The 23,497-nt window shown below is 49.2% G+C and overlaps 1 protein-coding gene across 1 annotated transcript; it reads right to left on the bottom strand.

Annotated features, from left to right (window-relative positions):
- Positions 1-253: 253 nt before the first annotated feature.
- Positions 254-12,573, bottom strand: LOC122376928 (ankyrin repeat and SOCS box protein 12-like; the record flags this gene model as incomplete). The annotated part of the gene is made up of 6 exons (XM_043356913.1): positions 12,556-12,573; positions 8,218-8,286; positions 7,751-7,907; positions 6,743-6,783; positions 5,696-5,861; positions 254-412 (listed from the first exon to the last, which is right to left on the bottom strand). Coding segments are annotated over exons 2-6 (571 nt in total), but the record flags the coding sequence as incomplete, so codon positions are not given.
- Positions 12,574-23,497: the final 10,924 nt, after the last annotated feature.

The raw sequence follows: 23,497 nt of genomic DNA on the forward strand, positions 1-23,497 counted from the left end.
AGGTGAGGTCAGATTCAGAAGGGAACTGGTATTTTGGAAGGTACCTTCATAGGTAAGTAATACCTATCGCGGGATGCTTTTCTAAAATTAAATGTTCGCCCTTTAGTGGCTTACGAGTCATAAGAATCTGAATATAAAAGAGCAAAGAACAACAGAATAAGGCATAGCAACGGTTCAATACAAGCCGATGCTGTCTAAAACATAAAACGCTTTCCGAGACGGACCCGGGCTCGTTGCACGCGCTGAGTCTCACCGAGGCAGACGGGCTGGACGGGCGACGGCCGGCGTCGGACCGAGTAGCGCAGACTGCCTGAGCGGCGCAGTCCCTGCACCATCTCTCCGAACGACGACACCACCATGGCGGCACTCAGAGGCGGACCCGGGTCCTCAGCGACCGGCGGAGAGCGCACGGCTGCGGTACCGCCACCGAACGGGGCGCCGCACGTGCCGAGACGTGTGGGACGTCACGCCGGCTCAATGGAGCTATCTGCCTCACAACTCATACGCCGTGTGGTGTTCACACGAAAAGGTACCACTCTCCAGCAATAATTCTCTCACACCACGGGGCACTTCGCACGTGCCTGTTTTGGTCCGCAGCTGCTAGCGACCCGAGCGTACCAGCCGCCCTAGCCACTAAACACGGACTCGCACCTGCCTGTCCTTCGCGCAGACAGACCAAATAAGGAACAGGCCTCAGACCTCTCCAACACACAGCCTCGTTCAATTCACCCCACCGTCACAGCACCCGTCACGCCGCGTCACTGCATCACGGCCCATCGTCACACGACGGCCCACACGTCACTCCTCTCGCCACTGTCGGCGGCCGACTATCACCTGCGAGCCACCACCGAGCTAAGAACGCGACTACCTGACTTCCCACCGCAGCAACGCACCGGCGGAGACACCAGCGACAGTTTCACGCCTGGTGGCCGCTCGGTGAACCACGCGAGGGTTTTTAGAGGCCCACTTTATTGCGTGGAGGCGGGGGAGAGGTTATGAACGGACCAGATAACCTTGCGGAGTAGCTTCCGGCGATGCTGGTGAAATTGAGCGGTAACTTTATGCTGCAGAATAGCAAGTTAATTATACTCATTCAACTGGAATTTTGCATGATGGAAAAATTATTCCATGTTTTCATTATATAATATATATTTGCCCCCATACCCTGAAATATTTTAAAACTTAGACAAAGAAAAATTACCAAAGTTGGTTACGATACACGCAGGAAACAGCGCAATATTCTTATGCTAATTGCCCATCTGCAACATGTTGAGCGAGTGCTGGAAACTGAAAAGACAGCGATCGATTGCTAGGGGAAGATCACGGGAGCCTGGAGACCTGCACAGTACACAGTTGAGTGCACACTGCACAGCGCTTAGTGCCTTCTCCAACGCGTGCGTCAAGCCAAGAACAGTAGCCGCCACTGTGAGGGTCACTGACCCTTACCACATCCAGACGAGCACCGGGTGTCTGAGTGAGGACCGCCTTTTCCGGTCCTTTCTAATGGACCCAATCGGATGATCGCTAGACGGACTGCCGGGTCGAGGAAAGGACGGACAAAAACGGCCAAAGAACTGCGACCACGAGCGTGGACATCCCGACAAAACGCCGCTTCGTTCAACCTCAACAAAAAGCATAAAAAATGCACGACGTCCTTCGCATGCGAAATGCGAGCTTAGTCGACGCCGGCGATATAAAAAATGGAGAAATGTTGATCTTTAGATGTTATGTTGATTTGTCCTCGCCACCCAAAACAGCCGCATTTCATCACGTTGCAATACCTGTCGAGTTATTTCCAAATCTGGAAGCTAAGAGCGATCGGCACGGCTGTTTGGTCGTCAGGCGCCGGCGACTGGAAGTGGAGATCGACTTCGGGTGGCCACGAGATGGCCTCCTCTCCCGCCAAGGTCAGGGCGGCACACCGCCCAGCGAAGGCCGGACACTGGATCTCACCCGGAGAGGCGCCGAATGGCGGCCAGACATGCATAGAAGTGATGGAGGTTATGTTGAGATGCCGGTCTTTAACAGGTAAGATGACTGAGGTCAAACAAAATCGTGTTGAGTTAGCGATAACACGAAGAGGAATAATGGCTGTATGGAAATAAGAGTAACGTGAACAGTACCCTGTATCCCACATCATTATTCGTATGATAAAGAGGCAGAGATTTAGGATACAAGCTGGAAATAGGAAGATGTGTATTACACAATGTTTACAGCGATGCCGCTAAATTAGGACTTGTGCCATTGCTCAATAAAATAGTTAAAATTTAATGAAGTGGTCAACTTCGAAGAATGGCGTTTAGCCTGAGCAAGTAGCGGTAGGCATCCTCTGTGATTAGCGGTGGCATGCCTCATTCATTGCTATAACTCAAACGCAGCTTATATAAGAGACCAGTTGGACAGTAGTTACGTCACGTCACAACTTACAAAGAGCGCACGTCGAGGCATGAAATGGAGGTAACAAATGGTACATTAAACTAGCTCAACGACGAAATGATGGTATGTCTACTGTCTAGGAAAAATGTTTCGTGAATTTATTACGATATCTGATTCTCTGGCAAAGGACGACTGTCCTAAATCGGTACTAAAACTGCAAAAACACAGATACACACACAGCACCAAGAGTGGATTTTACAGGGCGCTGACGCTTACAGAGACCATAGAGGACGTTACTTACAGGACGCTTACTTACAGGGACGCCTGCCGGAGCGAGACCGGCTCAACCTTGTACCCATAGCCGGTCCCCGATGAGTGAGAAATGCACTTCGAGCGGATGGCGGTGGCAGGCAGCAGCTCTCGCGTAACACTGGTTTTGAACACAGAAAAGGCATCCACAGGGAGCACCAAGAAAGATCGGATGAACAAATAACAGGACAGGACAGACGCAAGATAGAGCAGGGCTTTTATCGAAGGCATATACAGATATGAATGGGAAGAGATAGCGATAATTTTGATAAGTGCCAGACGGAGATGACGCAACATGTGACAAAATCAGACATACCGCTTAGAGACATCCTTTAAACTATTTGTTAACCATACGGAAACATCTACCGGAACTGATGCCTGTCTGACCTATGATCTTCTCGCAATCAAGGCACGGCCCAAAACAGCTGTTTGATTCCAAACGGCTTTAAAGGCATTCCCACCATCTGATACGAACAAGTCGCCGGGTCCAGTGTCACCGCTCACCATTCACAATTACTGATCAAACGGAGCCACAGAAGACACCATCACCAACCACAGCCTCCAACCACAGGTATTTACTAAACACTACCTGAAATGTCTTACCGAGCAGCACACAGTCCATCCCAGACTGTAAAGGAAAGTAAGGACCCCTCGCTGCGAGCCTTTGCGACTGGGAGTTCTGAGGCATTCAATTCAGGCATTACAAACAGCAGACTGACCATGACAGCCACGAAGTCCCAGATAGACACGAAACTGCAGAAAATGCAGACAAGACACGATAAAGGATTTTGTTTGCAATTTTTTTTTTATAAATTTAGTCCGAATGGTTGAATGGGCGGATTTGAGGAATCAGAGCCCGTACTAAGCATAGCTTGTTGTGCTGACCCTGACCCCACCACCCGATCGCGCAATTCCATTTGTATGGCAGAATTTTGTCCGAACGTTTAACGTGCCCTCACGACTGGACACGGCCCCTCCGCTCACTCACGTTACCTGGCTTCTGTGCGGTCCCTGCCACAAACACGCACGCCATTACACGTAGGAACACAGAGAAAAAGTAGGAGCTGTGCATCGAACACAGAGAAAGACTTTGTTTAGGCTGAACAGGTCATTTCAGGGAGGGATGAGTCCCCCTCAGTGCAGCAATACGTAACAAATTATTGTGGATTTCAGACCAAATAAGTCTGGCACTGAGTGTCAATAACCGGGGAAGCATTTCCTAACGTGACATCCTTGACGCTAAAATCTGACAGTAACGTGGCAGCGTGACAGGCCTCAGATACATGACGAATTACTTCTATGCCGTCGTCACACATACCATTCATCTAAATTGATTATGTGTCTTGCACAAACAGACAGGAGTTGCTGCTTCGCGACTTAAAGCTCATTAAATCTCTCCATAAACGCAGCGAACAGCGCATACCACAAAAATGAGATTGTGGAAGTCTCGAACTTGTATGTCTGACCTCTGCGCACAAATCCATTGACCGTTTTGCCCATTTTGCACCCATAATCTCATTAAAGGCAATGTTGTGGTAGTTAAGCACCGATGCTGTTGAATCCCATCAATCTTCGGGCTCAAAAGGAGCATCATGTGCATGTCATATTGTCAACCTCATACATACATTGTCAACCTCAAATGCATGTCATATACATTTGTCAACCTCAGCCGTCCACTAATCTGCTAAATCCCCGGCCCGTCGACTGCAGGCTGCCCAAAGCGTCCGGCCTCCAGACAAAGGGTTCTCGGCTGGAATAAGAGTCGACTACGAAACCACAGTGTCGGCAGCAGTTCCAAACCTCCAACCACCAGGCGAGGAGTGCCATAGGTTGCTGATAAGGTTGGACTAGCCTTGTGGCCAGACAATGTGGTGTTTTAGTTGGAGGAGGATCGGAGTATGATCAACATACAAAAGATACAAAAGAGTATGATCGTGCGTGGGATGTCACTAAGATAATGTGCAGTGTGCGTCCTCCCCCTCCCCCGGATCTGTGTGCGCATTGTGAAAAAATGACCCGCCGTCTTGGGAGTTTTGGATGTGACCAGACTAATCGAACTGATTTGTCGCTTTACGAAACTTGTGTGAACCGGGGTCTGTGGTACTGAATTTGCATTATTGTAGCGGTCCGTACAAGTCTAGCGTTTCAGGTTAACATGTCTACCATCTGACAATCCTGGGCTGCTCCTTACGTCTCAGGGAGGTCTGTACTCGTATGTGACCTGTTACATAAGGCTGACCTGACATCTTGCGCAGAAGGTTCATTAAGTCGATATGATCAGCCCACTGCGCCTGGTCCTGTACCAAGGGTTCATCTCTTATGCGATTTCGACGTGTAAGACTGACCTGACGGTCCCAACAGTGAGCTATGGACTGTGGAACCGACCTGTCGGTCTCTGTGTGAGCTGTACAGAACTTCGTATCTCTGTGGTGACTATGGGGTGTTAGCCTGACCTGTATGAGGCCTAAGGGGTGCTGGACTGCGGGGTTTGAAAGTGACCTGCCGTCTCTCGCAGCAGCTGCATTGAGTCAGTGTTGTCTCCCCATCCCCTCGTTCGTCTTGTTCTGTCCCACGGGACTGACCTGCCGTCTCCCGCAGCAGCTGCACACAGCAGGCGTGGTTCCCTCCCCCCGTCCGCCCAGGCTCCGATTCTGTCCCACGGGAGTGACCTGCCGTCTCCCGCAGCAGCAGCTGCATTGAGTCAGTGTGGTCTCCCCATCCCCTCGTTCGTCTTGTTCTGTCCCACGGGACTGACCTGCCGTCTCCCGCAGCAGCTGCATACAGTCGGTGTGGTTCCCTCCCCCCGTCCGTCCAGGCTCCGATTCTGTCTCACGGGACTGACCTGCCGTCTCTCGCAGCAGCTGCATACAGCAGGTATGGTTCCCTCCCCCGTCCGCCCAGGCTCTGTCCCACGGGACTGACCTGCCGTCTCCCGCAGCAGCTGCATACAGTCGGTAGCATGCCTCCCCCCCCCCCCGCGTCCGCCCAGGCTCTGTCCCACGGGACTGACCTGCCGTCTCGCGGAGCAGCTGCATACAGTCGGTGTGGTCGCCCCGCTCGGCCAGGTCCATGGCCGTCAGGCCGCAGTGGTCCTTGAGCAGCAGGTCGGCGCCGCTCTCCAGCAGCAGGCGCACATTATCCAGGTGGCCGTGCTCGGCGGCGAGGTGCAGCGCAGTCTGTGGAACACACGGCACACTACTGACACCTGGCGGCGGCGGGCGGAGGCTGAGCTGCAGTCAGCGGCCGCTGGGTGGTGGAGAATGGAGATACTGGTGGTTTGTGGTTTTAGGTGACGTCAGCTAGACCACACGACCAGGCTCGATTCGTGTCAATAAACACGGCTGGAAGCGCGCCTTTCTCTACGGGCTGGACAGCGCAGCAGTCAGGCCGCTACAACCAAGGCCACAACCACAGTCCACAACCTTATAACAGCGACCAGCAAACAACTTCTAGGCGCCGCCAGGACATTCGTATGGCATCAAGACCCAATGAGTTGATACAGGGTTAAATAATTGTACTGGCTTCATGAATTGGGGGTTTCATAGCTCAGACAAAATCGGTGTCATTCATTCGCCTGACTCAGTAAGGAATATAGGGGTCAGCAATCAGCAATGGAACCAGACTATGCTTGCTGAAAAACGCGGCCTTGTCACCCCGTGACAGTCGGATTCGGTTTGGTATTAAGGAACTTCATTTCCATTATAAACAAATTGAGCTATTAATTATCTTTCGATAAGGCTACAACTTAGCGAAAACGTCGGTAACGTAATGCAATGCCGCCGATGTCACAGCTGAAAATACGTCGCTGATTTTTATCAGGTCATTCCGGATACACTACTCTGGCGATCTGAAGACAGGCCCGGGGGCCGGGCCACGCTTCTGTAGTTTTGACAATTAAACACGGACGACATGACGAAAGGAAGTTATTATTCCGGTCGGTTAGTTCCTTCATCCACTCCCGGATCTGATTCACTGAGCTCACGATCCCCACCCTGCGTTCTCTCTCCGTGTAACTCACAAACTCCGCCTTAGATTTCTCTCTCTCCGTCTCACTCACCCTGTACTCTCCCCGTGGTCCGCAGGGAACATCCGGGTCCGCTGGAACAAACGAAACCCAAGGTCAGGTCGCGTCCGGCAGCGTCAGGTCGCTGAAGGACAGTCAGGTGACAAGTCAGTTAAGTCAGGTCAGGCCAATGACCTGGCTGGTTTAATTCGGGTCCCGTATTACACTGTCATTCAAAACCAGCAACAATTCAAAAACTCGAACAAAAGCAGTTTGTCTAAAAAACAAATAACCGTAGGAGGGGATTGAGGATATACAGATCATATGGCATATAGCTATGCGTAAGCACATACACAACACTCATCCATTCATATTATGATGAATAAGCCGGAACCACGTCTAACATACATCTGCGATCGAACGGGCGGGGTTCGCCAGACAATAACCTCGATATTACGTCGTGCTGGGAAGGTGTGGCGATAGCCCGCGCACACTGTATCGCGGCGGTGGAGGCGGTGGCGGTGGCGGCGGCGGCGGCGGCGGGGGCGGCGGGGACGGGGGCGGGGGCGGGTCGATACGTCCGGCACCGGCCGGCGGCAACTGGACAGGCTGGACATGCATGAACGTGCCACATGCAGACTGCACCGGAGGGTTGAAACCATGAATGATTGCTTTAGGGCCGTGTGTTAGACCGCGTGAGCAGTACAGAAACAAACTTCCCGAACATCAACACAATGTCCGCAGTAGAGTCGAACAATGTCAACACGGAAGAGTTTATTTCGGTAAATATTGAAAAAAATGGTCGTCTTGTTTCATACAGAAAGCATTTCTATTAGGCATATATGTAAGTAGGTAATCTGCCCCATCCCTCCAGCCAATGGCCGCCGGGTGGCCCCGGGCTGGAGGCTGGAGGATTCCTCCAGGCTGAATCGCCCCTCCACGATCGTTTCATGTCCAGGGAGATGAAGCGTAGCATCGAGTGTCGCCGTGAACGTGTCACGTTATGATATGCTGATGAATAAAGTTATATATCCCGTAAAAAGGTCTGAATGGCCCGCTCACCGCCCGACTGAAGCAGCACCCGCAGACACCGCGAACTGTAGGTGGTGGCGGCCGCGTGCAGAGGCGTGCGGCCCCACGAGTCGCGTGAGCCAATGTGCGCGATCTCCTCGCTGGCTAGGAGGTCCTCCAGAAGCTCGGCATTGTCCCACAGCGCCGCCTGCGGACAGGTGGCGGAGGAAACGAGGCTAGAGTGCATATACATGGGATGCCGCTGCTGGCTGGTAGCCGCCAGCCAGCATTTTGGTATGGTGATTTGCCATGCTGTGAATGAAATGATGTCAAAGATGGACTGGTTGGGCATATCAAATCATTGACAGGCATGATAAAAGCTGAATCAGCTGAATTCATGAGTATGAAAAACTATGGAACTTCAATAGTAGAATGGCAAGAGTAATGTAGAGAATGACACAACCAGACTACTAGGCTTCCAGCTGCTTGGCAGAGTAGGTATATTCATAGAAGCTTACCTGGTGGAGCAGCCTGCCTGGGAACTCATCTGAATCTTCAGATGACATCTTGTCTATATCAGCTTACATCTGTAAACATGGGATACCTAGATTTAAAAGCCAGGTAGGCATAAAAAGATGTCACTCTTCACATCACACCAATTTGTAATTAACTCTGATTGAATGCAGCACAAAATGTAAAGTACTTGATTTATATATTCATGCATTCATGCTAGAGTCTGACACACTCCCTGATGTGATCAGGCATCCCACATAGGCATCCCATTAGATTATCTAGTGTTCCCACACTGATCTGACTAAAAGCCTTCTGCGGGATGCTAAAAATTATTTCATGAGTCAATCAAGGTCAGCTCCATCTTATCCAGATTCTTTTGCACAATTGGTCAGAAATTTGCAATAAGACAGGCCAGGGCTGCTGTCCTACCACATCAGATAAACTAACTAGAAGTGAGAACACACTCGCAGTTAATGAGCAAAAACACTTCCACTAAAAGAACCAAGGCACAGATGAATGTATTCAGCACATGGGTCAACAAAGAAATTTTGGTACAAAGGGATGATTTAAGAAACTTTGACACAAGACCACAACATTTACCTATGCAGTTTGTGGCTATAACTACCTGGTTAATACATCAGGTTAGATTAGGTTTTGGTATTTCTACTCATAAAATAGGTACCTATCACAAACTATTTGAGCCCAGGATACAAAAGGCAACTTTCACCCATTCAGTAGATTTAAGAAGGCATAAGCCAATGTATTATAAGTTTAAAAATAAACACTATGAATTCCAATTTCCATGATACATTTACCAACTCTTTTTCAGTAAAAGGCAGTACACATATTCAGCATATTGAATGACATGGAAGCCAACATGAGTTTAACAAGTTTAATCTAAATCCAATGAAAAAGAGGACAGCATGCGCTAGGAGAGAGTGGGACTGGGTATGTTTCGGACAGCAGGATAGTCAAGGCAAGTAAAAATTCAAGATAGCAGCAGCAGCAGCGGGGTGTTTTGTCACGCTCAGTAGGCCAACACTTGACCCCATACAGCGGCCAGGTTCCAAGGGCGCTTGAACACGAGGTGCATTGTTTTCCTTTTTGAAAAACGTGATGTAATATTAAACATGTGATCATAGTATTCAGTATCTCTTAGACTGCGACTGTTTGGCTGTTTGTTTGTTTATTGGGGCTTAAGGGCACGCCGACTACAAGGTCATTTTGCACCCATAGCGACTGTTTGGGTTTCAACCCACCACCACGGGTGGGTTGAAGTCAGGCAGATGATGGGGCAGCTTCAGACAGTGGGGAGCCCTCTCCTTGTGTGTGGGGTGTTTTTGGACACCTGACCCAAAATTTACGCATCTCCTACTTGAACTTTCACATTTCAAGCCAACTTGAACTCCTTTATTTCCTGCTAATTATGAAGGATACACATGGGACCAACAGGGGCACTATTTGCAGTTCACCAAACCTGAAAAGTTACTGAGCAAACAGCCTCTACAGAAAAGGTGTCCAAACTATGCCCACCTTCCCCTATAACAATAACCTAAAACAAAGTAAAGTGTGTCATGAAATCAAATGATCAAGTAGGTACCTACCTGATATTCAGACAAACATTCTTCAATGTCTTCTTCATTAAGTACAAGACCAAATACAGCTTTAAAATGAAGCTTCAAAATTACATCCACTTTAAAGAGAGCATTAGCATTATGATTCAAAAATAAATGTGCAATATGGTTCCCAAACGCAACCTAAACATACACCAATGCCCAAGGCTATAGAACTCCAGGTAAGGACACCAGCCGTTTGACCTTGAACGCCGCCGGCCGGCCGATGACGTCATTGGAGGCAAGCCGGCTCGGCGGACACACAGGGCGAATGCATAACGGAGGGGCGTTGGAACGTTGCGGGAGCCAGGGAGATATTTTAAAGTGGTTGCATACCACCATTGTTTGTTGATTGATCTACAGACTGCATCCTTTTAAACCTCGGTGCATCCTAGGCACCGAGGTTTAAAATGAAGTACATTCGTGGAACGATCACCCCGTCCGACGTCCGTGGTCGAAGCTGTCATAGTACTAAAGACACTAAGACGGGTGCAATAACGGCGATCCGATCCCGTCTCTGGCGAATTTAGAGGGGTCGTAAGGACCCAGGCCGAATCTGACCGTCTATTTTTAGGGAAACTGGGTGGGTGAATGGACAACCGATGGCTTAAGAGATGATGAGAAGGGATCCGTCGTCGATTGTTGTTTGACAGACAACACATGTTGTACTGGGCGTATGACCATCAGAGGTAATGCCTGAACGTAGGCAAGCATAATTGGTCTGTCATATTGTTTAGGAATATACAATGGTAATGGAGATCATTGAGGATCTCTACATTACGGGAATTCACTAATTACTACGGCCCATAGGGGCACCGCCGGAGCTGTTGTTTTGCCATCGGTCCCAGGCAACTCCAGGGAGCTGCAGTACCCGGCGGCCAAAGCGGCCACCTCGTCGACTCGCAGGTCCTCTGGGATTCCGTGATGCTTTAGTGCTTCACCCACAGAAGCACGGGCATAGCAATTAGCAGTAGGATGTGGGGCTAGGTGTCTGTCCACCTCTTCATTCAAAGAACAACGTGTACAGCGCCTGGTCCCGCCGAAGCTCGGTATCGACCGTGACTTAACCCTATTCCTGGCGGGCTCCGCCGGGACAAGAAACTGGCGGGGGGGGCCGATTCGGCCCCCCCCCCCCTGAGATCTCGAGAACAAAGCAAGATAGCGACAAGCGGTAAACGGCATCGGATACGCATGGACAAGGTCTACAATTTTTAGAAAGGTCATTTTCAGGTCAGGTCAAAGATGACGTCACAGGGGTCGAAAAAGTCAAAATGGCGGCGCTAGATATGGAGAGAGTTTTTCTCGAATAACTTTCGAATTAGTCAAGATAGGAACAAACGAAGGGCATCATCGTGATCCTCTCGTCAATCCGCATCGAATGATATATATGTTGACCTCGAAAGGTCAAGGTCAAAGGTTGACCTCAGGTCACGTGACCTCGAGGTCATCATGTATATCAATCGATGCGTCTTGACGAGCTGAACACAATGAGACCATCCACGCGTCTGTATCTTGTTCCTGTACGGAGTTATTGGCCAAAAACCTTTGGTGACCTTTGATGACGTCACATGACCTCACAGCTGCCCAACAGCAAAACAGACCTCAAGGTGGTGAAGGTTGATCGTATATGAAGTCATGTATGGTATATGGGGCCATTCCGACCCGTTTTAGTGGTAAAAACAGGGAGTTGATTTTTCCCCCATTGACTTATAATGGGGAGGTCGCGAAACTGACCTGACCTTAGGTCACCGATATCAAAATTCCGAGATATACAAATTGCACATACTGGTACCCTAACTAAAGCCTGAAGAGAAGAAATTGATCGGTCAAAAACTCTAGCTCTGGCGTGATTGCAAACTTTTCTGAGGTAGGGTCACCAAACCGCCTCTGGTGACCTGACCTGAGGTCAGATCAACTCAAAATTTTCAGACATGTTGCGTAGAAGCCTTTTAGGAAAAGTCAGAAAATTTGAGCTTCCTAGCTCAACGCGTTTGGGAGAAATAACCAAAAAACCTCAGGGGGGGGGCTCCTGAGACCCCCCCCCCGCCAGGAATAGGGTTAATCACAACTGGCGGATCCAAGAAACGGTATTGGACACTGCGGGGGCTTTATACCCCAAAAAGGTTTCTCGGAATTAATTTAAAAAAAAACTCGGATTTCGATTCCTTGCGCACTGCTGTGCGGTGTGATTAACCAACATTTCCTCAGAAAAGTTGTGAAGTTTTCATTTATTCTCGAAAATCGATTTCGGGCGCTGCCCTGGTTGTTGGGGAAGACATTTGCCCCAAATGCCTTCCCCTGGATCCGCCAGGCCGTTGCCCCACTCCGAGCTTGATTAAAGACGTCTTCAAACCTCACCAGAAACCGATGGTAAGGTGAATTTAAATCCAATAACTCATCTCTGTCTGCCCGCCTAAATATACTACACATGGTACAGCACCCGGCCCTGTCGGAGCTATGAGCCGATCGTGATAATTTCGGCTTTCCCCATTCCAAGCTCGATTAGAAACGTTCTCCTTCCCCACCCGATTGCTGATGTCAATTCAAATTCAATGCCTCATCTCTGTCTGCCCGACCATAACCCATTCATTGCACACCGTTCAGCGCCCGGCCCCGCCAGAAGTATCCTAGCGCGCTGAGCAGTTGCCTCCAGCCGCGTCATCGCGAGGCCCCGCGCGGCCCATAAATGAATACATTGCGCGAAAAGCCGTGTCGCCCCCCTGCCAATGCCATTGTTCAACACGTTCACATAGGAATCTACGGAATCTTTCAAGGCAAGTGTTCATTTTAGCGTTTGCTGCTGCTAGGGAACAACCACTAGCATTCTTCACCACGCTGGACATCGAACGTTTGGAAACCGCGATTTCCTTCTCGTCTCCAAAAGAACACTTTTTTGTTATGGTTCACGTCCGCAACTATCGCGCAGTATTTGACTGCACAACTTATAGTGCTGCTAGAAAAAGTACTTCAAACGAATGAATCGATTACTTTCATTCCTTTCAAGCGATGATGATGAAAAATGCTCTACCAACTTATCCATGTATTTTGACAGCAAACTTGTTCGATAGCAAGCTACATTATTTAGAAAAGTACGGAAATTAGGAAAGATTAAAGCTGACGGTTTTCTAATCAGACCCGGTACCAGCCCGGTACCAAATCGTAGAAAGCACACTGCACAGGTGCACATCTTACTATGAGGCACCGCACTGGCGGATCCAGAGAGGTGGTCTTGGACGCTGCGGAGGGGGAAGAGGACAAACCACAAAGTCAAAAAACGTTTCTCAAAATTAAAAAAAAATCGGATTTCGACTCCTTACGCAGTGCGCTGCTATGCAGTTTAAACAAACTTTAAAAATAAAAGTTGTTAAGTTTTCGCTTTTTGGTCGAAATATCGCAAATTTTGGTCCATTTCAATTTATGGCGTTGCGGGGAAGATCCACCGCAAATTCCCCCGCCCCCCGGATCCGCAAGTGAGGCACCAGACTGAAGCATTTTTTTAAACAAAATCGAAAATAATAAGAGGTAATAATCCTTCTCTCATATCAATATGCATTTTTCCCCACTAAGGTTTTTCGAAGATAGCGTAAAAACGGCGGCGCGCAGCGCCGCCAAATTTGACACAGCCTATGGGGCAACCTTTTTACATATCACCTAAAAATTTCAGGTTCGGGTGATCAGGTCACCAGGTGAGAGAAACCGGTACAAAGTGATGGTCAAATTCCAATTTTATTTATGCACCAGTCCAACTCACAGTTTTAGACTGATTTCCTTCAAACTTTCAGGAGGTGCTAAGCTTACCGAGTTGTATAACATATAGTTCATTTTTATGTCACTGACCTGAGGTCAGAGAGGTCATTACGTCGTAATGATAAGCCTATGGGAAAATATTCTTTTTATATCGTCAACCATGAATTCCACGTGTGCCGTATACGACTGGCCAAAAAATGGCTTCATATATTTCAACTTACCAGCTACAAGAGCATGATTTCAAAGCCAGAAAATGCTGACTCCGACTTAAAAGTCAAGGTCCTGAAACGATTTCAGCGACTCTAGCTCTGACTCTGGCCAGAACTAACTGTCAACTCCGACCGACTCCGGCTCCGACCCACGCAGTCCTGCAATTGCTCTACACAAAATTTCGAACTTCTAGGAAATAAATTATACGGTTAAAGGACCACAATTTTTTAGAAGCAGGGCAACTTGACTTGGTGACCAGACCTAAGGTATTCTGGGATGAAACTTGTCACACGGGCTGCAAAATTTAAACGTTTTGGAGCTGTTTGCCAATTTATTTTGCCAATTTTCGCGCATACCCGAAACCATAAACCTCTGTATACATAGGTCTATGAAACAAAAAGAAATTGTGAGTAGTGACCAATAAAGCAACCCTCATCCCGTTATGTATGCAGTAGGCATGCATCAACAGTTGCCTATACCCTGATAGAAGACCAGAGGCGTTGCCCTTAACCATTTTTAATTGAATCCGACTTCAAACATGTACTGTGCAGGAATTCGGTCCATTACCATTAGACATATAATGCATCGGCCTGAAAAAGTACGGTAACAATGCCTAACTTTCGGTTTTTATTCAGCCGATCCGTCCCCCTGTCAAAACAGAAAACTAATCCGTGTTATCGACAACCCTGGGTATTCGTCGTCTTCATGCAAAATATAACGAAAAGTTTATCTGTGCGAACAATTCCTTTACAGTAAAACAACAGTATTTCGACATTAATTTAAGTCAGACTAGCCGTTTTCACGATGGGCTATCCGGCGAGTGCACCTAATTTGACCAAAAATGCATTAATCTCTTTTACAGCAAATATCTTTATTTTATGAATTTTTTTCAGTGTTTTAATCGATGATACTCTCTGATAATATGACAAAGCAGGGATTTAAGCAATTAGTGCACTGTGCAGCCCTAGCTGATAGCTACTAAAGAGACACACTGAGCCTATAATTTGACCAAATCTGCACCTAATTGGCACCAAATGTGTACCAGATGGCCGTCGTGAAAACAGCTACTAGGTTATAATCAGATTCACCCATGACAGCGGTCGTTCGCCAGCTATAAGTGCGTCAATTCCGAGTCAGCTTGTTTCGGTGGGAGCACATGGTATAGCTCGAAATGCATTCAGCGAGTTTATATGTATAGTAATGTTCTCTGGCATATTTGCCCCGAGACACGAGTGCGAGGGTTAATCTATTGTCCACGAGGGCTTCCGATAAGAATCGACGTTTAAAGCTTGACGAGAATGCAGGGACCGCGGATTCAAATTCTCGTAGGGTGTGCAAGATGTGGCGACTGGGCCCCCCATCTCACGCCGGGCCCCTTCCAAAAAGTCAGCGCCGCCACTGCTCCGGAATAAGCCGGTTCTAAGGAAGCGGGGCGGGAAAACCTTCAAAATTGACGGTCGTAAGATGACTGAGCGAGCATCTTACGGTCAGGAGATGCACGAGCAGAGTAAATGCACATGCATGCATGCAACGTGATCCAAATCGATCTCCGATTTTACCAAGCAGGCCCCTAAAGGCTTACAGTGACCTTCAAGGGCCCCTACGGGCCTCAGAGAGACCTTTTGCACAGTTGATGTTGGCACACTTCTTTTTATCATGGATTACATGAATTAGTTTAAAAATAAAACACGGCCGGCGGGATGTTTGGGCCCATCGATTTGGCCCCTATGACCTATGGGGGTCTGGCCTCCGGCCCCCCTTAGCTTCCCCATTGCTCTACGGTCCACACGCTGGCTTTGGGGCCCCATAAAGGCCGCACGCCAGCTCCTGAGACCCAACGCCGGCAATTCTAAGGGTCACCGGCGCACCGCACACGGTCTTTGAAGGTCCCATAACGGCCTCTGGAATACCTCATGTACAGTCCACAGCAGAAGTAATGTGGGGTTTCAGTCATGGGTATGTTCTGCTTCTGAAGCTTAGGAACGATTAGCCAGACTACAATGAAACTTTGAATGTAGCTTATATGTATCGTCACCCTTGCAGCTGCAACTTTAGCTATTGACATCTTTTCGATCACTCCGCATTAACCCGCGCCCTGCTGGGGGGGGGGGGGGTGTTTGAACACCCCCCCTTGTGGTTTTTCGCGAATATCTCAAGCGCCGCGCCGCCGTTTTTGGTATACCTTATCATACATCAATTCTACACATGTTGTGAAAATTTCAGACCAAGGTCATTCAAGGTCAGGTCACCAGGTCACTTGAAGTGACCTCACCTCATAAAAAGTTTCAATGTCTGTCATAGCTACACCGAGTGACCGATCGCTTTGAAACTTTCAGCGATTGATAAGAGTAACAGTATCTATAAAATTTTTATCTCGGAATTTTGATATCGGTGACCTAAGGTCAGGTCAATTTTGCGACCTCCCCATTATAAGTCAATGGGAGAAAATTGAAATGCGCCTCTTTTGGACGAAAGACATTATAAACACTCCCAAACACTGAATTACAAGTGGTTTAGACACACTGAACATGAAAATGGTGTCCGTGACCCTTGTTTATGCCCTGAGGTCATCTTAGGTCACGAATTGTATCTAACAGTTTTTCGCAAATAACTTTTGATAGAGGCATGCTAGAGCGATGAAAACGCCTTAGCTGTGTTCAGCTCGACGATACGGATCGACTGATATGCAACATGACCCTTTCCGGTCAGGTCATGACCTTGACCTGAGGTCAAATTTTCAAGTTGACCTTTCAAGGTCAAGTAATAGTTCATTCGATGCGTCTTGACGAGAGGAACACGATGCCGGTAAAAGTAAGCTCGTACAAGGCTTGGGTCAAAAGTTATTGCCAAAAAACTGTTTCCAAAAAAAAATCGGCTATTTTTGCAGTTTTTGCCCCCTGCAGGCAAAACCGTTGACGTTAGGTCAAATCTGAGAGAATTACTCAGAAAGGGCGTTAATAGGGCTATCGAATGCGCTTTTCCGCGGCGCTGTAGCTCTATTGGTTCCCGAGTTATGCGTTGGCTTCTTGGAAATTTTCGATATTCGACCTGGAAATCGGCGAAATCTTGCCTTCAATGACCTCTGGTGACCTGACCTTTGACCTGACCAAAAAATTGACCGAAGTGATTTCGTCATTATTTTTGACGCTCTTTCGAACGCCGCCTTCCGCGTATCGCTACGTGGCCCAGGAGCCGAGTTACAAGGGGGGGGGGTGTTCAAACACCCCCCCCCCTAGCAGGGCGTGGAAATCCAGGACCCCCAGCCGGGCGCGGGTTAAGCAATCGCCAGTCAAAGCCAACCGTTGAGATTGGTGAAACCCTACATTACTTTAGCGGTGGGCTGTACATAGAACTAGATGCCGGCAGCGCTCTTGCGTTGCCTTGGGCCAGAATTGGAGGAACGGTGCTGAGGGCACACACCGGGCAAAACCACCGAAACCCAGACTGAGCTTGGACTGAACCTGAAACCAACCGAAACATCCCAAAAATGCTTGAAAGCACGCGAGATTGGTGTGGATATCTACCCACAGTAAGATATGAATTAAATGCACGTGCATAGTTCATGCCCCAGGCACCCCAGTGCAGTCATTTTCATGACATCATGTAGCGTGTGTCTAGTTCTATCAGTGTACCGACTTTTGTGTCGCTAGATCGACGTTTCCCGGGATCAGAGGATCCCTCGTCAAAACCGTTATCCGCCCCCCGCACGCGCAGCTTGCACCCCTCGGATATTATCTCGCCGGAATGTCGTGATCAAATGTATTCTTCTTATGACCTGCAAGTTTTGAACCAGTTAGAGCTGCCGTTTACCCTGCAGGCGTGGCAACGTACGAAGGGGTGCAATCGGCTTGCACGTGCATAGCTCATGCACCACAGAGTTTAGCTCAACCAAATGTGCATTATTTTGGAGGCCTTGCCTGGGACTACCATTGAACCGATTTTGAGGTTGATAGCTTAAAATTTCTTTGAGCCAGAGGACCTCACGTCAAAACGGTTTACCGCCCCCAGCACGTGCAGCCTGCACCCCTAGCAGACGGTGACTCCACTGGAAACTGGTTCAAGGTGTCACCGATGTGTCCCGCCAGTATGGCTTTGCCCGTGACCTCTGGTTGACCTGTAGCCTTGACAAAAAATTTGGTGTCACCGAAACTTTGAAGCGGAATAGCATGTGCCACGAAGCACCGAGCGAACCGAGGCCAGCACCAAAAGTTTACCTCGCCGGAGACGAATCAAACGGTCCCACTTTCGTCCCGATCGGTCCACCCATTTTGACTCCAGGTCCAAAAAAGCTTGGACAAACTCACATACTCACTCACTGACAAACAGGTTCAGCCGAACTTTTTTTCAGCGACCCACCAATGGGAATTTCCGGATGCAAAAGCATGCTATCGCATGCTTTTGATCCTCCAATTCTGGAATATGGATGCCCACGCCGCTTCTTGGGCCCCCACACCGGGCTCTTTGACACCGTTCGCCGGCTCCATGGGGTACCAACTACTACCAAGCAAGCTCGCCTGGAGGTCCCCCACCGTCTCTTGGCGCCCGAGTAGCCTCGATGCCTGAATAGGGCCCCGAGACATCGACCTTGGCCAAAAAGCGTTCGTGTAGGCCCTCAGAAATTGGTGTGAGCCCTGAGATTACGTAATCTCAGGGCTCACAGCCCACACAGTACTGTGTGGGCTACTCAGGCACTTCTGTCGGGTCATCATGCATCGATTTGGGTCCGAGCTAGTGAGGGCTATCAGAAGCATCCTTTAGCCCTGCGACTTCAGAGGTTGGTGTGAGATCCTAAAAAAGAAAGTGAGGGCACTCCGAAGCTTGCAAAGGGCTTTTCCTCGGAGGTCAGCCTTGGCCGAACGGCGTTCCTCAAACTGGTGTAGGGCGCTGAGATTACTGAATGGGACTCTCGAGTATTGGCATAGGGCCCTCGACTATCAGCACGGAGCCCTCAGGAACCGGTAAGGGCTCCTCTGCGGCATGCATAAGCCATCCGATCTCAGAGGCCGGTGTGAGATCCTAAACAAGAGCTGAGTGCAATTAAAAACCTGCGTAGGGCCCTCAGAGATCAGCTTTGACCAGACGGCGGTCGTGGACGCCCTTAGAAACTGACGTAGGGGCCGCCTCAGTCGGTCGGCCCTCTCACATCAGCCTGGGTATCTCAGGAATCGGCCTGGGGCCTTCAAGAGCCCGTTAGGGCCCTCGGAAAGTGGCATTATACCCTGAGATAGCTGTGTAAGGCCCTCGGGTAACGGCTTGGAGCCCTCGGGCATCGGCCTGCGCCCCGGGCATTGGCCAGAGGTCCTTGGATATCGGTCTAGGGCCCCTCAAGAGCCGGTGAGGGCCTTCAGAAACTGGGGTGGGGCCCTGAGATAACTGTGGGGGCTTTCAGGTGCTGATGCGGGACCCTTAGGCATCGGCCCCAAGAGGAGGTTAAGGAGGGCAGGGGGCAGGGGCCCTCAAGAGCCGGTTAGGGCCCTCAGAAACTGGCGTGGATCCCTGAGCTAGCCATGTAGGTACTCAGACACCGGCGTGGGACCTTTAGACATCGACTTGGGGCCCTCGGGCATCGGCCTAGGCCCTCAAGAGCCGGTGGGAGCACTAAAAAATGGCGTGGGTGGGGTTCTGAGATAACCCCTGAGATAACACTAGAGCCTGTTCACGCCTTCAGGCACCGGTGCGGGACCATCAGGCTCGCGCTGGGGCCCTCGAGAATCGGCTTGGGACACTCAAGCGCCAGGGCCGCATGGGCCCCCACAACGAACTGTGGGTGTGCAAAAATAGGTGTTTGCATACCCTCAGGATTTTCAGGGTGTGCAATTGCACACCCTGCCCCCCGGAATCCGCGGTCCCTGCGAGAATGACCGTTAGGAGTCGATTCTTTCCATGCAACGTCCGTTAGCGTAGCATTCAAAATAAACAACTATCGATTGGGACATGTTCCTGCACCACCCCCGGCTAGCTCAAAGCTATACGTTATCAGTACTCGTAGGATCGGTTATATACACTACAGTTACGCGGGAGAGGGGGGGGGGGCTCCCCCGCTGTTGCGCCGACTGTGCCCCGGCGATGGACCAGCTGGATACCGTGCTTCACGGCGCCGCGCGGGAGCGATGCACGGTAGGCGTTCGGGCCGGTCTAGCCTCTTACGGGGCAAAAAAATTATTTTGCTTTTATGAAAACAAAAAGCATACCAATCGACTACAAAATGTCCATACATTACATAAATGACCATTATCTGGTCATGCAACAACTTGGTATAGGGTGAAAGGGGCTTCAAACACAAAGATTTCTTAGGCCGTAGACAAGTCATAGTTTACGGGTGTTTGAAGAGTCAAAGTAGATGCCATGGGGATCCTATGTGCGTGAGTTTTACACGTAAATGGTTTTATGAGTTGTTCTGTGACATGTTACGACCAATTCCGCGCAACGAAAAATGAGGTTGCGAAAATCATTTAGCAGCATGAGAGATAAACATGTCATCGAGTTATTTTGTATGCTTAAAATGAATATCACTCACTATGTTAAAGCCGATCTTTTGAGTTCCCCCAGGTCCCGCTCTAAATCGTGTGTCACAATGTGCATTGTGATGTTATTGAACCGGCCAAGCAATGAAAAAGTGCGCAAACTTGCGCCATTTGCTGCTATGCAACATTTTGCAATACGCTGTCTAGCCTTTATTAGCTCCACAGTGACGGGAGCGAACAAATCAGCCTGCATTTTAGCTTAAATTATTTCAAGTGATGACAGTAACACCAGCCAGTGTTATCTCGTGGGTCAGAAGTATTCTAATTGACCGGAGGATGAGCTGTCACGTGACCGGAAAGGCCTCAGGCGATGCACAGTGGGCGATCCGGCCGGTCTGGTCTCGCGAAACCTCAAACACATTTTGTTTCCTAAAAAAATGAGAAGCATTGCACATGAGTTAATGGGAAATTCTGCATAAGTCACGCCACCCCCCGAGGCCGAGGGGGGGTGTTGCCCCCTTATAGGTTTTAACGCGATAGCTCACAACACGCCGCCGATAAAGAGCTGAAACTTGGCATACTTGACCTTTGATTCAAGCCGGATCTGGTTAAATCAACCGCATTTTCAGGTCACGTCAGGTCAGGTCGCTGACCTATGACGTCATAAGTGAACCTCTGCACGGTCCTAAGATGCCGCAGCTTCACAGCGCCCTCAGTGCCAGAGGAACTTTCACAGGAAGATGAAACTTACAGGACGTAGCATACTCCGAGGTCTCACAACTTGTATATCTCGGATTTTTTGCTAAAGTTCACATGCGGTCAGGTCGGTCACGTGATCTCACCGTTATAAGTCAATGAGGGAAATATGGAAACTGTTATTTTAGCGTCAGAAATGATCTAAAACTATCTCAAGCACATGGAATCATGGTTTCATGCGCTCCCTGCAAGGTACGGTGCTACACCTTTGCATTGCTAACCTTGCATGACGTCATTTATGACGTCACAAGGGCCATATTAGTTTTCCGTCAATACCTCCGGAACAAAGTAAGTTAGACAGTCGACCTCCTTTGACCAAGTTCGTGACCTGAGGGACTCTTACCAGACTTTGACTCGAGGTCAACGACTCAAGTCAAACCCTTAACCCTCGGACTTATAGGGGGTCGAACGGACCACCCTCGTTTTTTCGCGGATAACTCGCGTAAAAAGTGGCCGATCGAGACGAAACTTTCAGTACATTCGGGTTAATCAATTTTACACCCACACTGAAAATTTCATGACCCTGACCCAAATCACCTTTGACCTGTGACCTATTTCCCGAGACCATGTTTGGCCGGAATCGCGATTCGGCGTGTCGGCTCACATTATCCGCGCGGTTGCAGTCTTTTTGTGGTTTCAAACGTTCAACCATGTGAAATGATGTTGGTTCCATGCATTATGCTGGGTGTCAAGGTCACCTGAAGGTCAGGTCAGGTCATTGACCTTTGGTGACCTCGGTTCACTTTTTCGAGTTTTACATGTTTCTAGGCTAGTTTTTGGAGCTGATTTCGAATTTAGCGACCATTTGAGCATTTAGGAAGTAGTTTTAGTGCCTTCTTATCATGTTACGAGGCTGTCAGTAGCGGTTGACACCTACTATGAATACCCGGCAGGGCGCATACTGGTTGACCTGACCTGACCTGACCCGACCTGGCCTAAATGCATGAAGAAATCATCTGTGATCAAAACTAGCATGAAATTCGTGATCAGCACCCCGAAAAGCCCTAAAGCAACCTCACTTTACGATGTTTTAACAGGTTCCGATTTTCCCGACTTTTGGGTAATTGACCTGACCTGGAAGGTCAACCAATGACCTAGGACCTTAAAATTGGGTATCATCGGCTTTGTCTCATCACGGGCAGCAAGCTCGTTTTTTTCCGCGAAGCTCTAGCTCCATCAGGGGCCAAACCGCAAGGGGGAATGGAAGTGCTCCGTTTTGCCACGTTTATGCAACATTTCATGTAGTTTCTGCACATTGCGAAAGCTTATAACATGGGAAACGTCATGCATTCACGTTCTTTAATGAATTTGCTACAGTTTGGTGTGTAATTCGTAGGCGTAGGTCTCCTAGATCCAAGGCTATAAGGGTTGAAAGGTTGTGAGAGGCTAGAACCCCTGAAACGCCCACTGTGCGATGGCCGGCAGTCAGTATTGTAGTGCGGCACAGTATCATTCAGGCGTTTCACTGAACGACATCTATCGGCCAGATTAGGAAATATTGAGCCATGCGGCACAGCATCAGTCAGACGTTTCACTGAACGACATCTATTGGCCAGATTAGGCAGTATTGAGCTATGCGGCACAGCATCAGTCAGACGTTTCACTGAACGACACCTATTGGCCAGATTAGGAAGCATTGAGCCATGCGGCACAGTATCATTCAGGCGTTTCATTGACCGACATATGTTGGCCATATTAGGACGTATTGAGCCGTGCGGCACAGCATCTTGCGGTCATCCTAATAATACCTACACCGTTTCCGCGACGCCGGAACGCCGTGGCCCGTGATAATAAGAATCGGGAATGAAGACCGTTTGCTTATTTAAAACCGAACGATGAATGCCGGATGCTGGCTGATGGCGGACGCTGACCTTGAAGTCGGAAAGTATACCTGCATAACAGGTACACAGAGTCCAGAGTGCGGAAATGATTATAAAACTACGTGGCTTTGCTGCATAACAGGTACACAAGAGTCCAGCCAGTACGGACATGGTTGTAAAACTATGATCGTCTTTTGCCAGGACTAATTAAATAAAACATCGTGCGATTTGTTACTGCACTGTTCTCCTGCCTCATACGTCTTCGGGCATTTATTAGTGATCAGTTGTAGACATGAAGCACATGTAGACAATGTCATAAATCCATCTTTTATATCCTCCTGCAGTTTTCTAGTCACACTCTTCAATACGAAGGCGACGTCAGTAGGTACCAACCTGAGTGACCCGGACTTCATCATCACCGTCCCTCAGTTACAATGTGTTCTTCTGTGCCTACCAGCGTCATGTGGCTCCACGCGCCAGCCGCCAATGGTCTTGTCAGATCGAAAGGTCGTAATCCAACAAACGAGCGATACCTCCGCTAATGACCTGAGCACTGAGCAGGGGTGTCATGTTCCGCTCAATGCCAGCTGTTTGGGCCGCGCTGAGTCCGATCCCGGCAGCTCCAGCACGTGCTCGTCGTCGGCTCGGCCCAGCCATGGCGTGGCCTGCGCGCGC

The sequence above is a fragment of the Amphibalanus amphitrite genome, unplaced genomic scaffold (assembly GCF_019059575.1).
Source record: "Amphibalanus amphitrite isolate SeventyFive unplaced genomic scaffold, NRLGWU_Aamphi_draft 002405F_arrow, whole genome shotgun sequence".
NCBI lineage: Eukaryota > Metazoa > Arthropoda > Thecostraca > Balanomorpha > Balanidae > Amphibalanus > Amphibalanus amphitrite.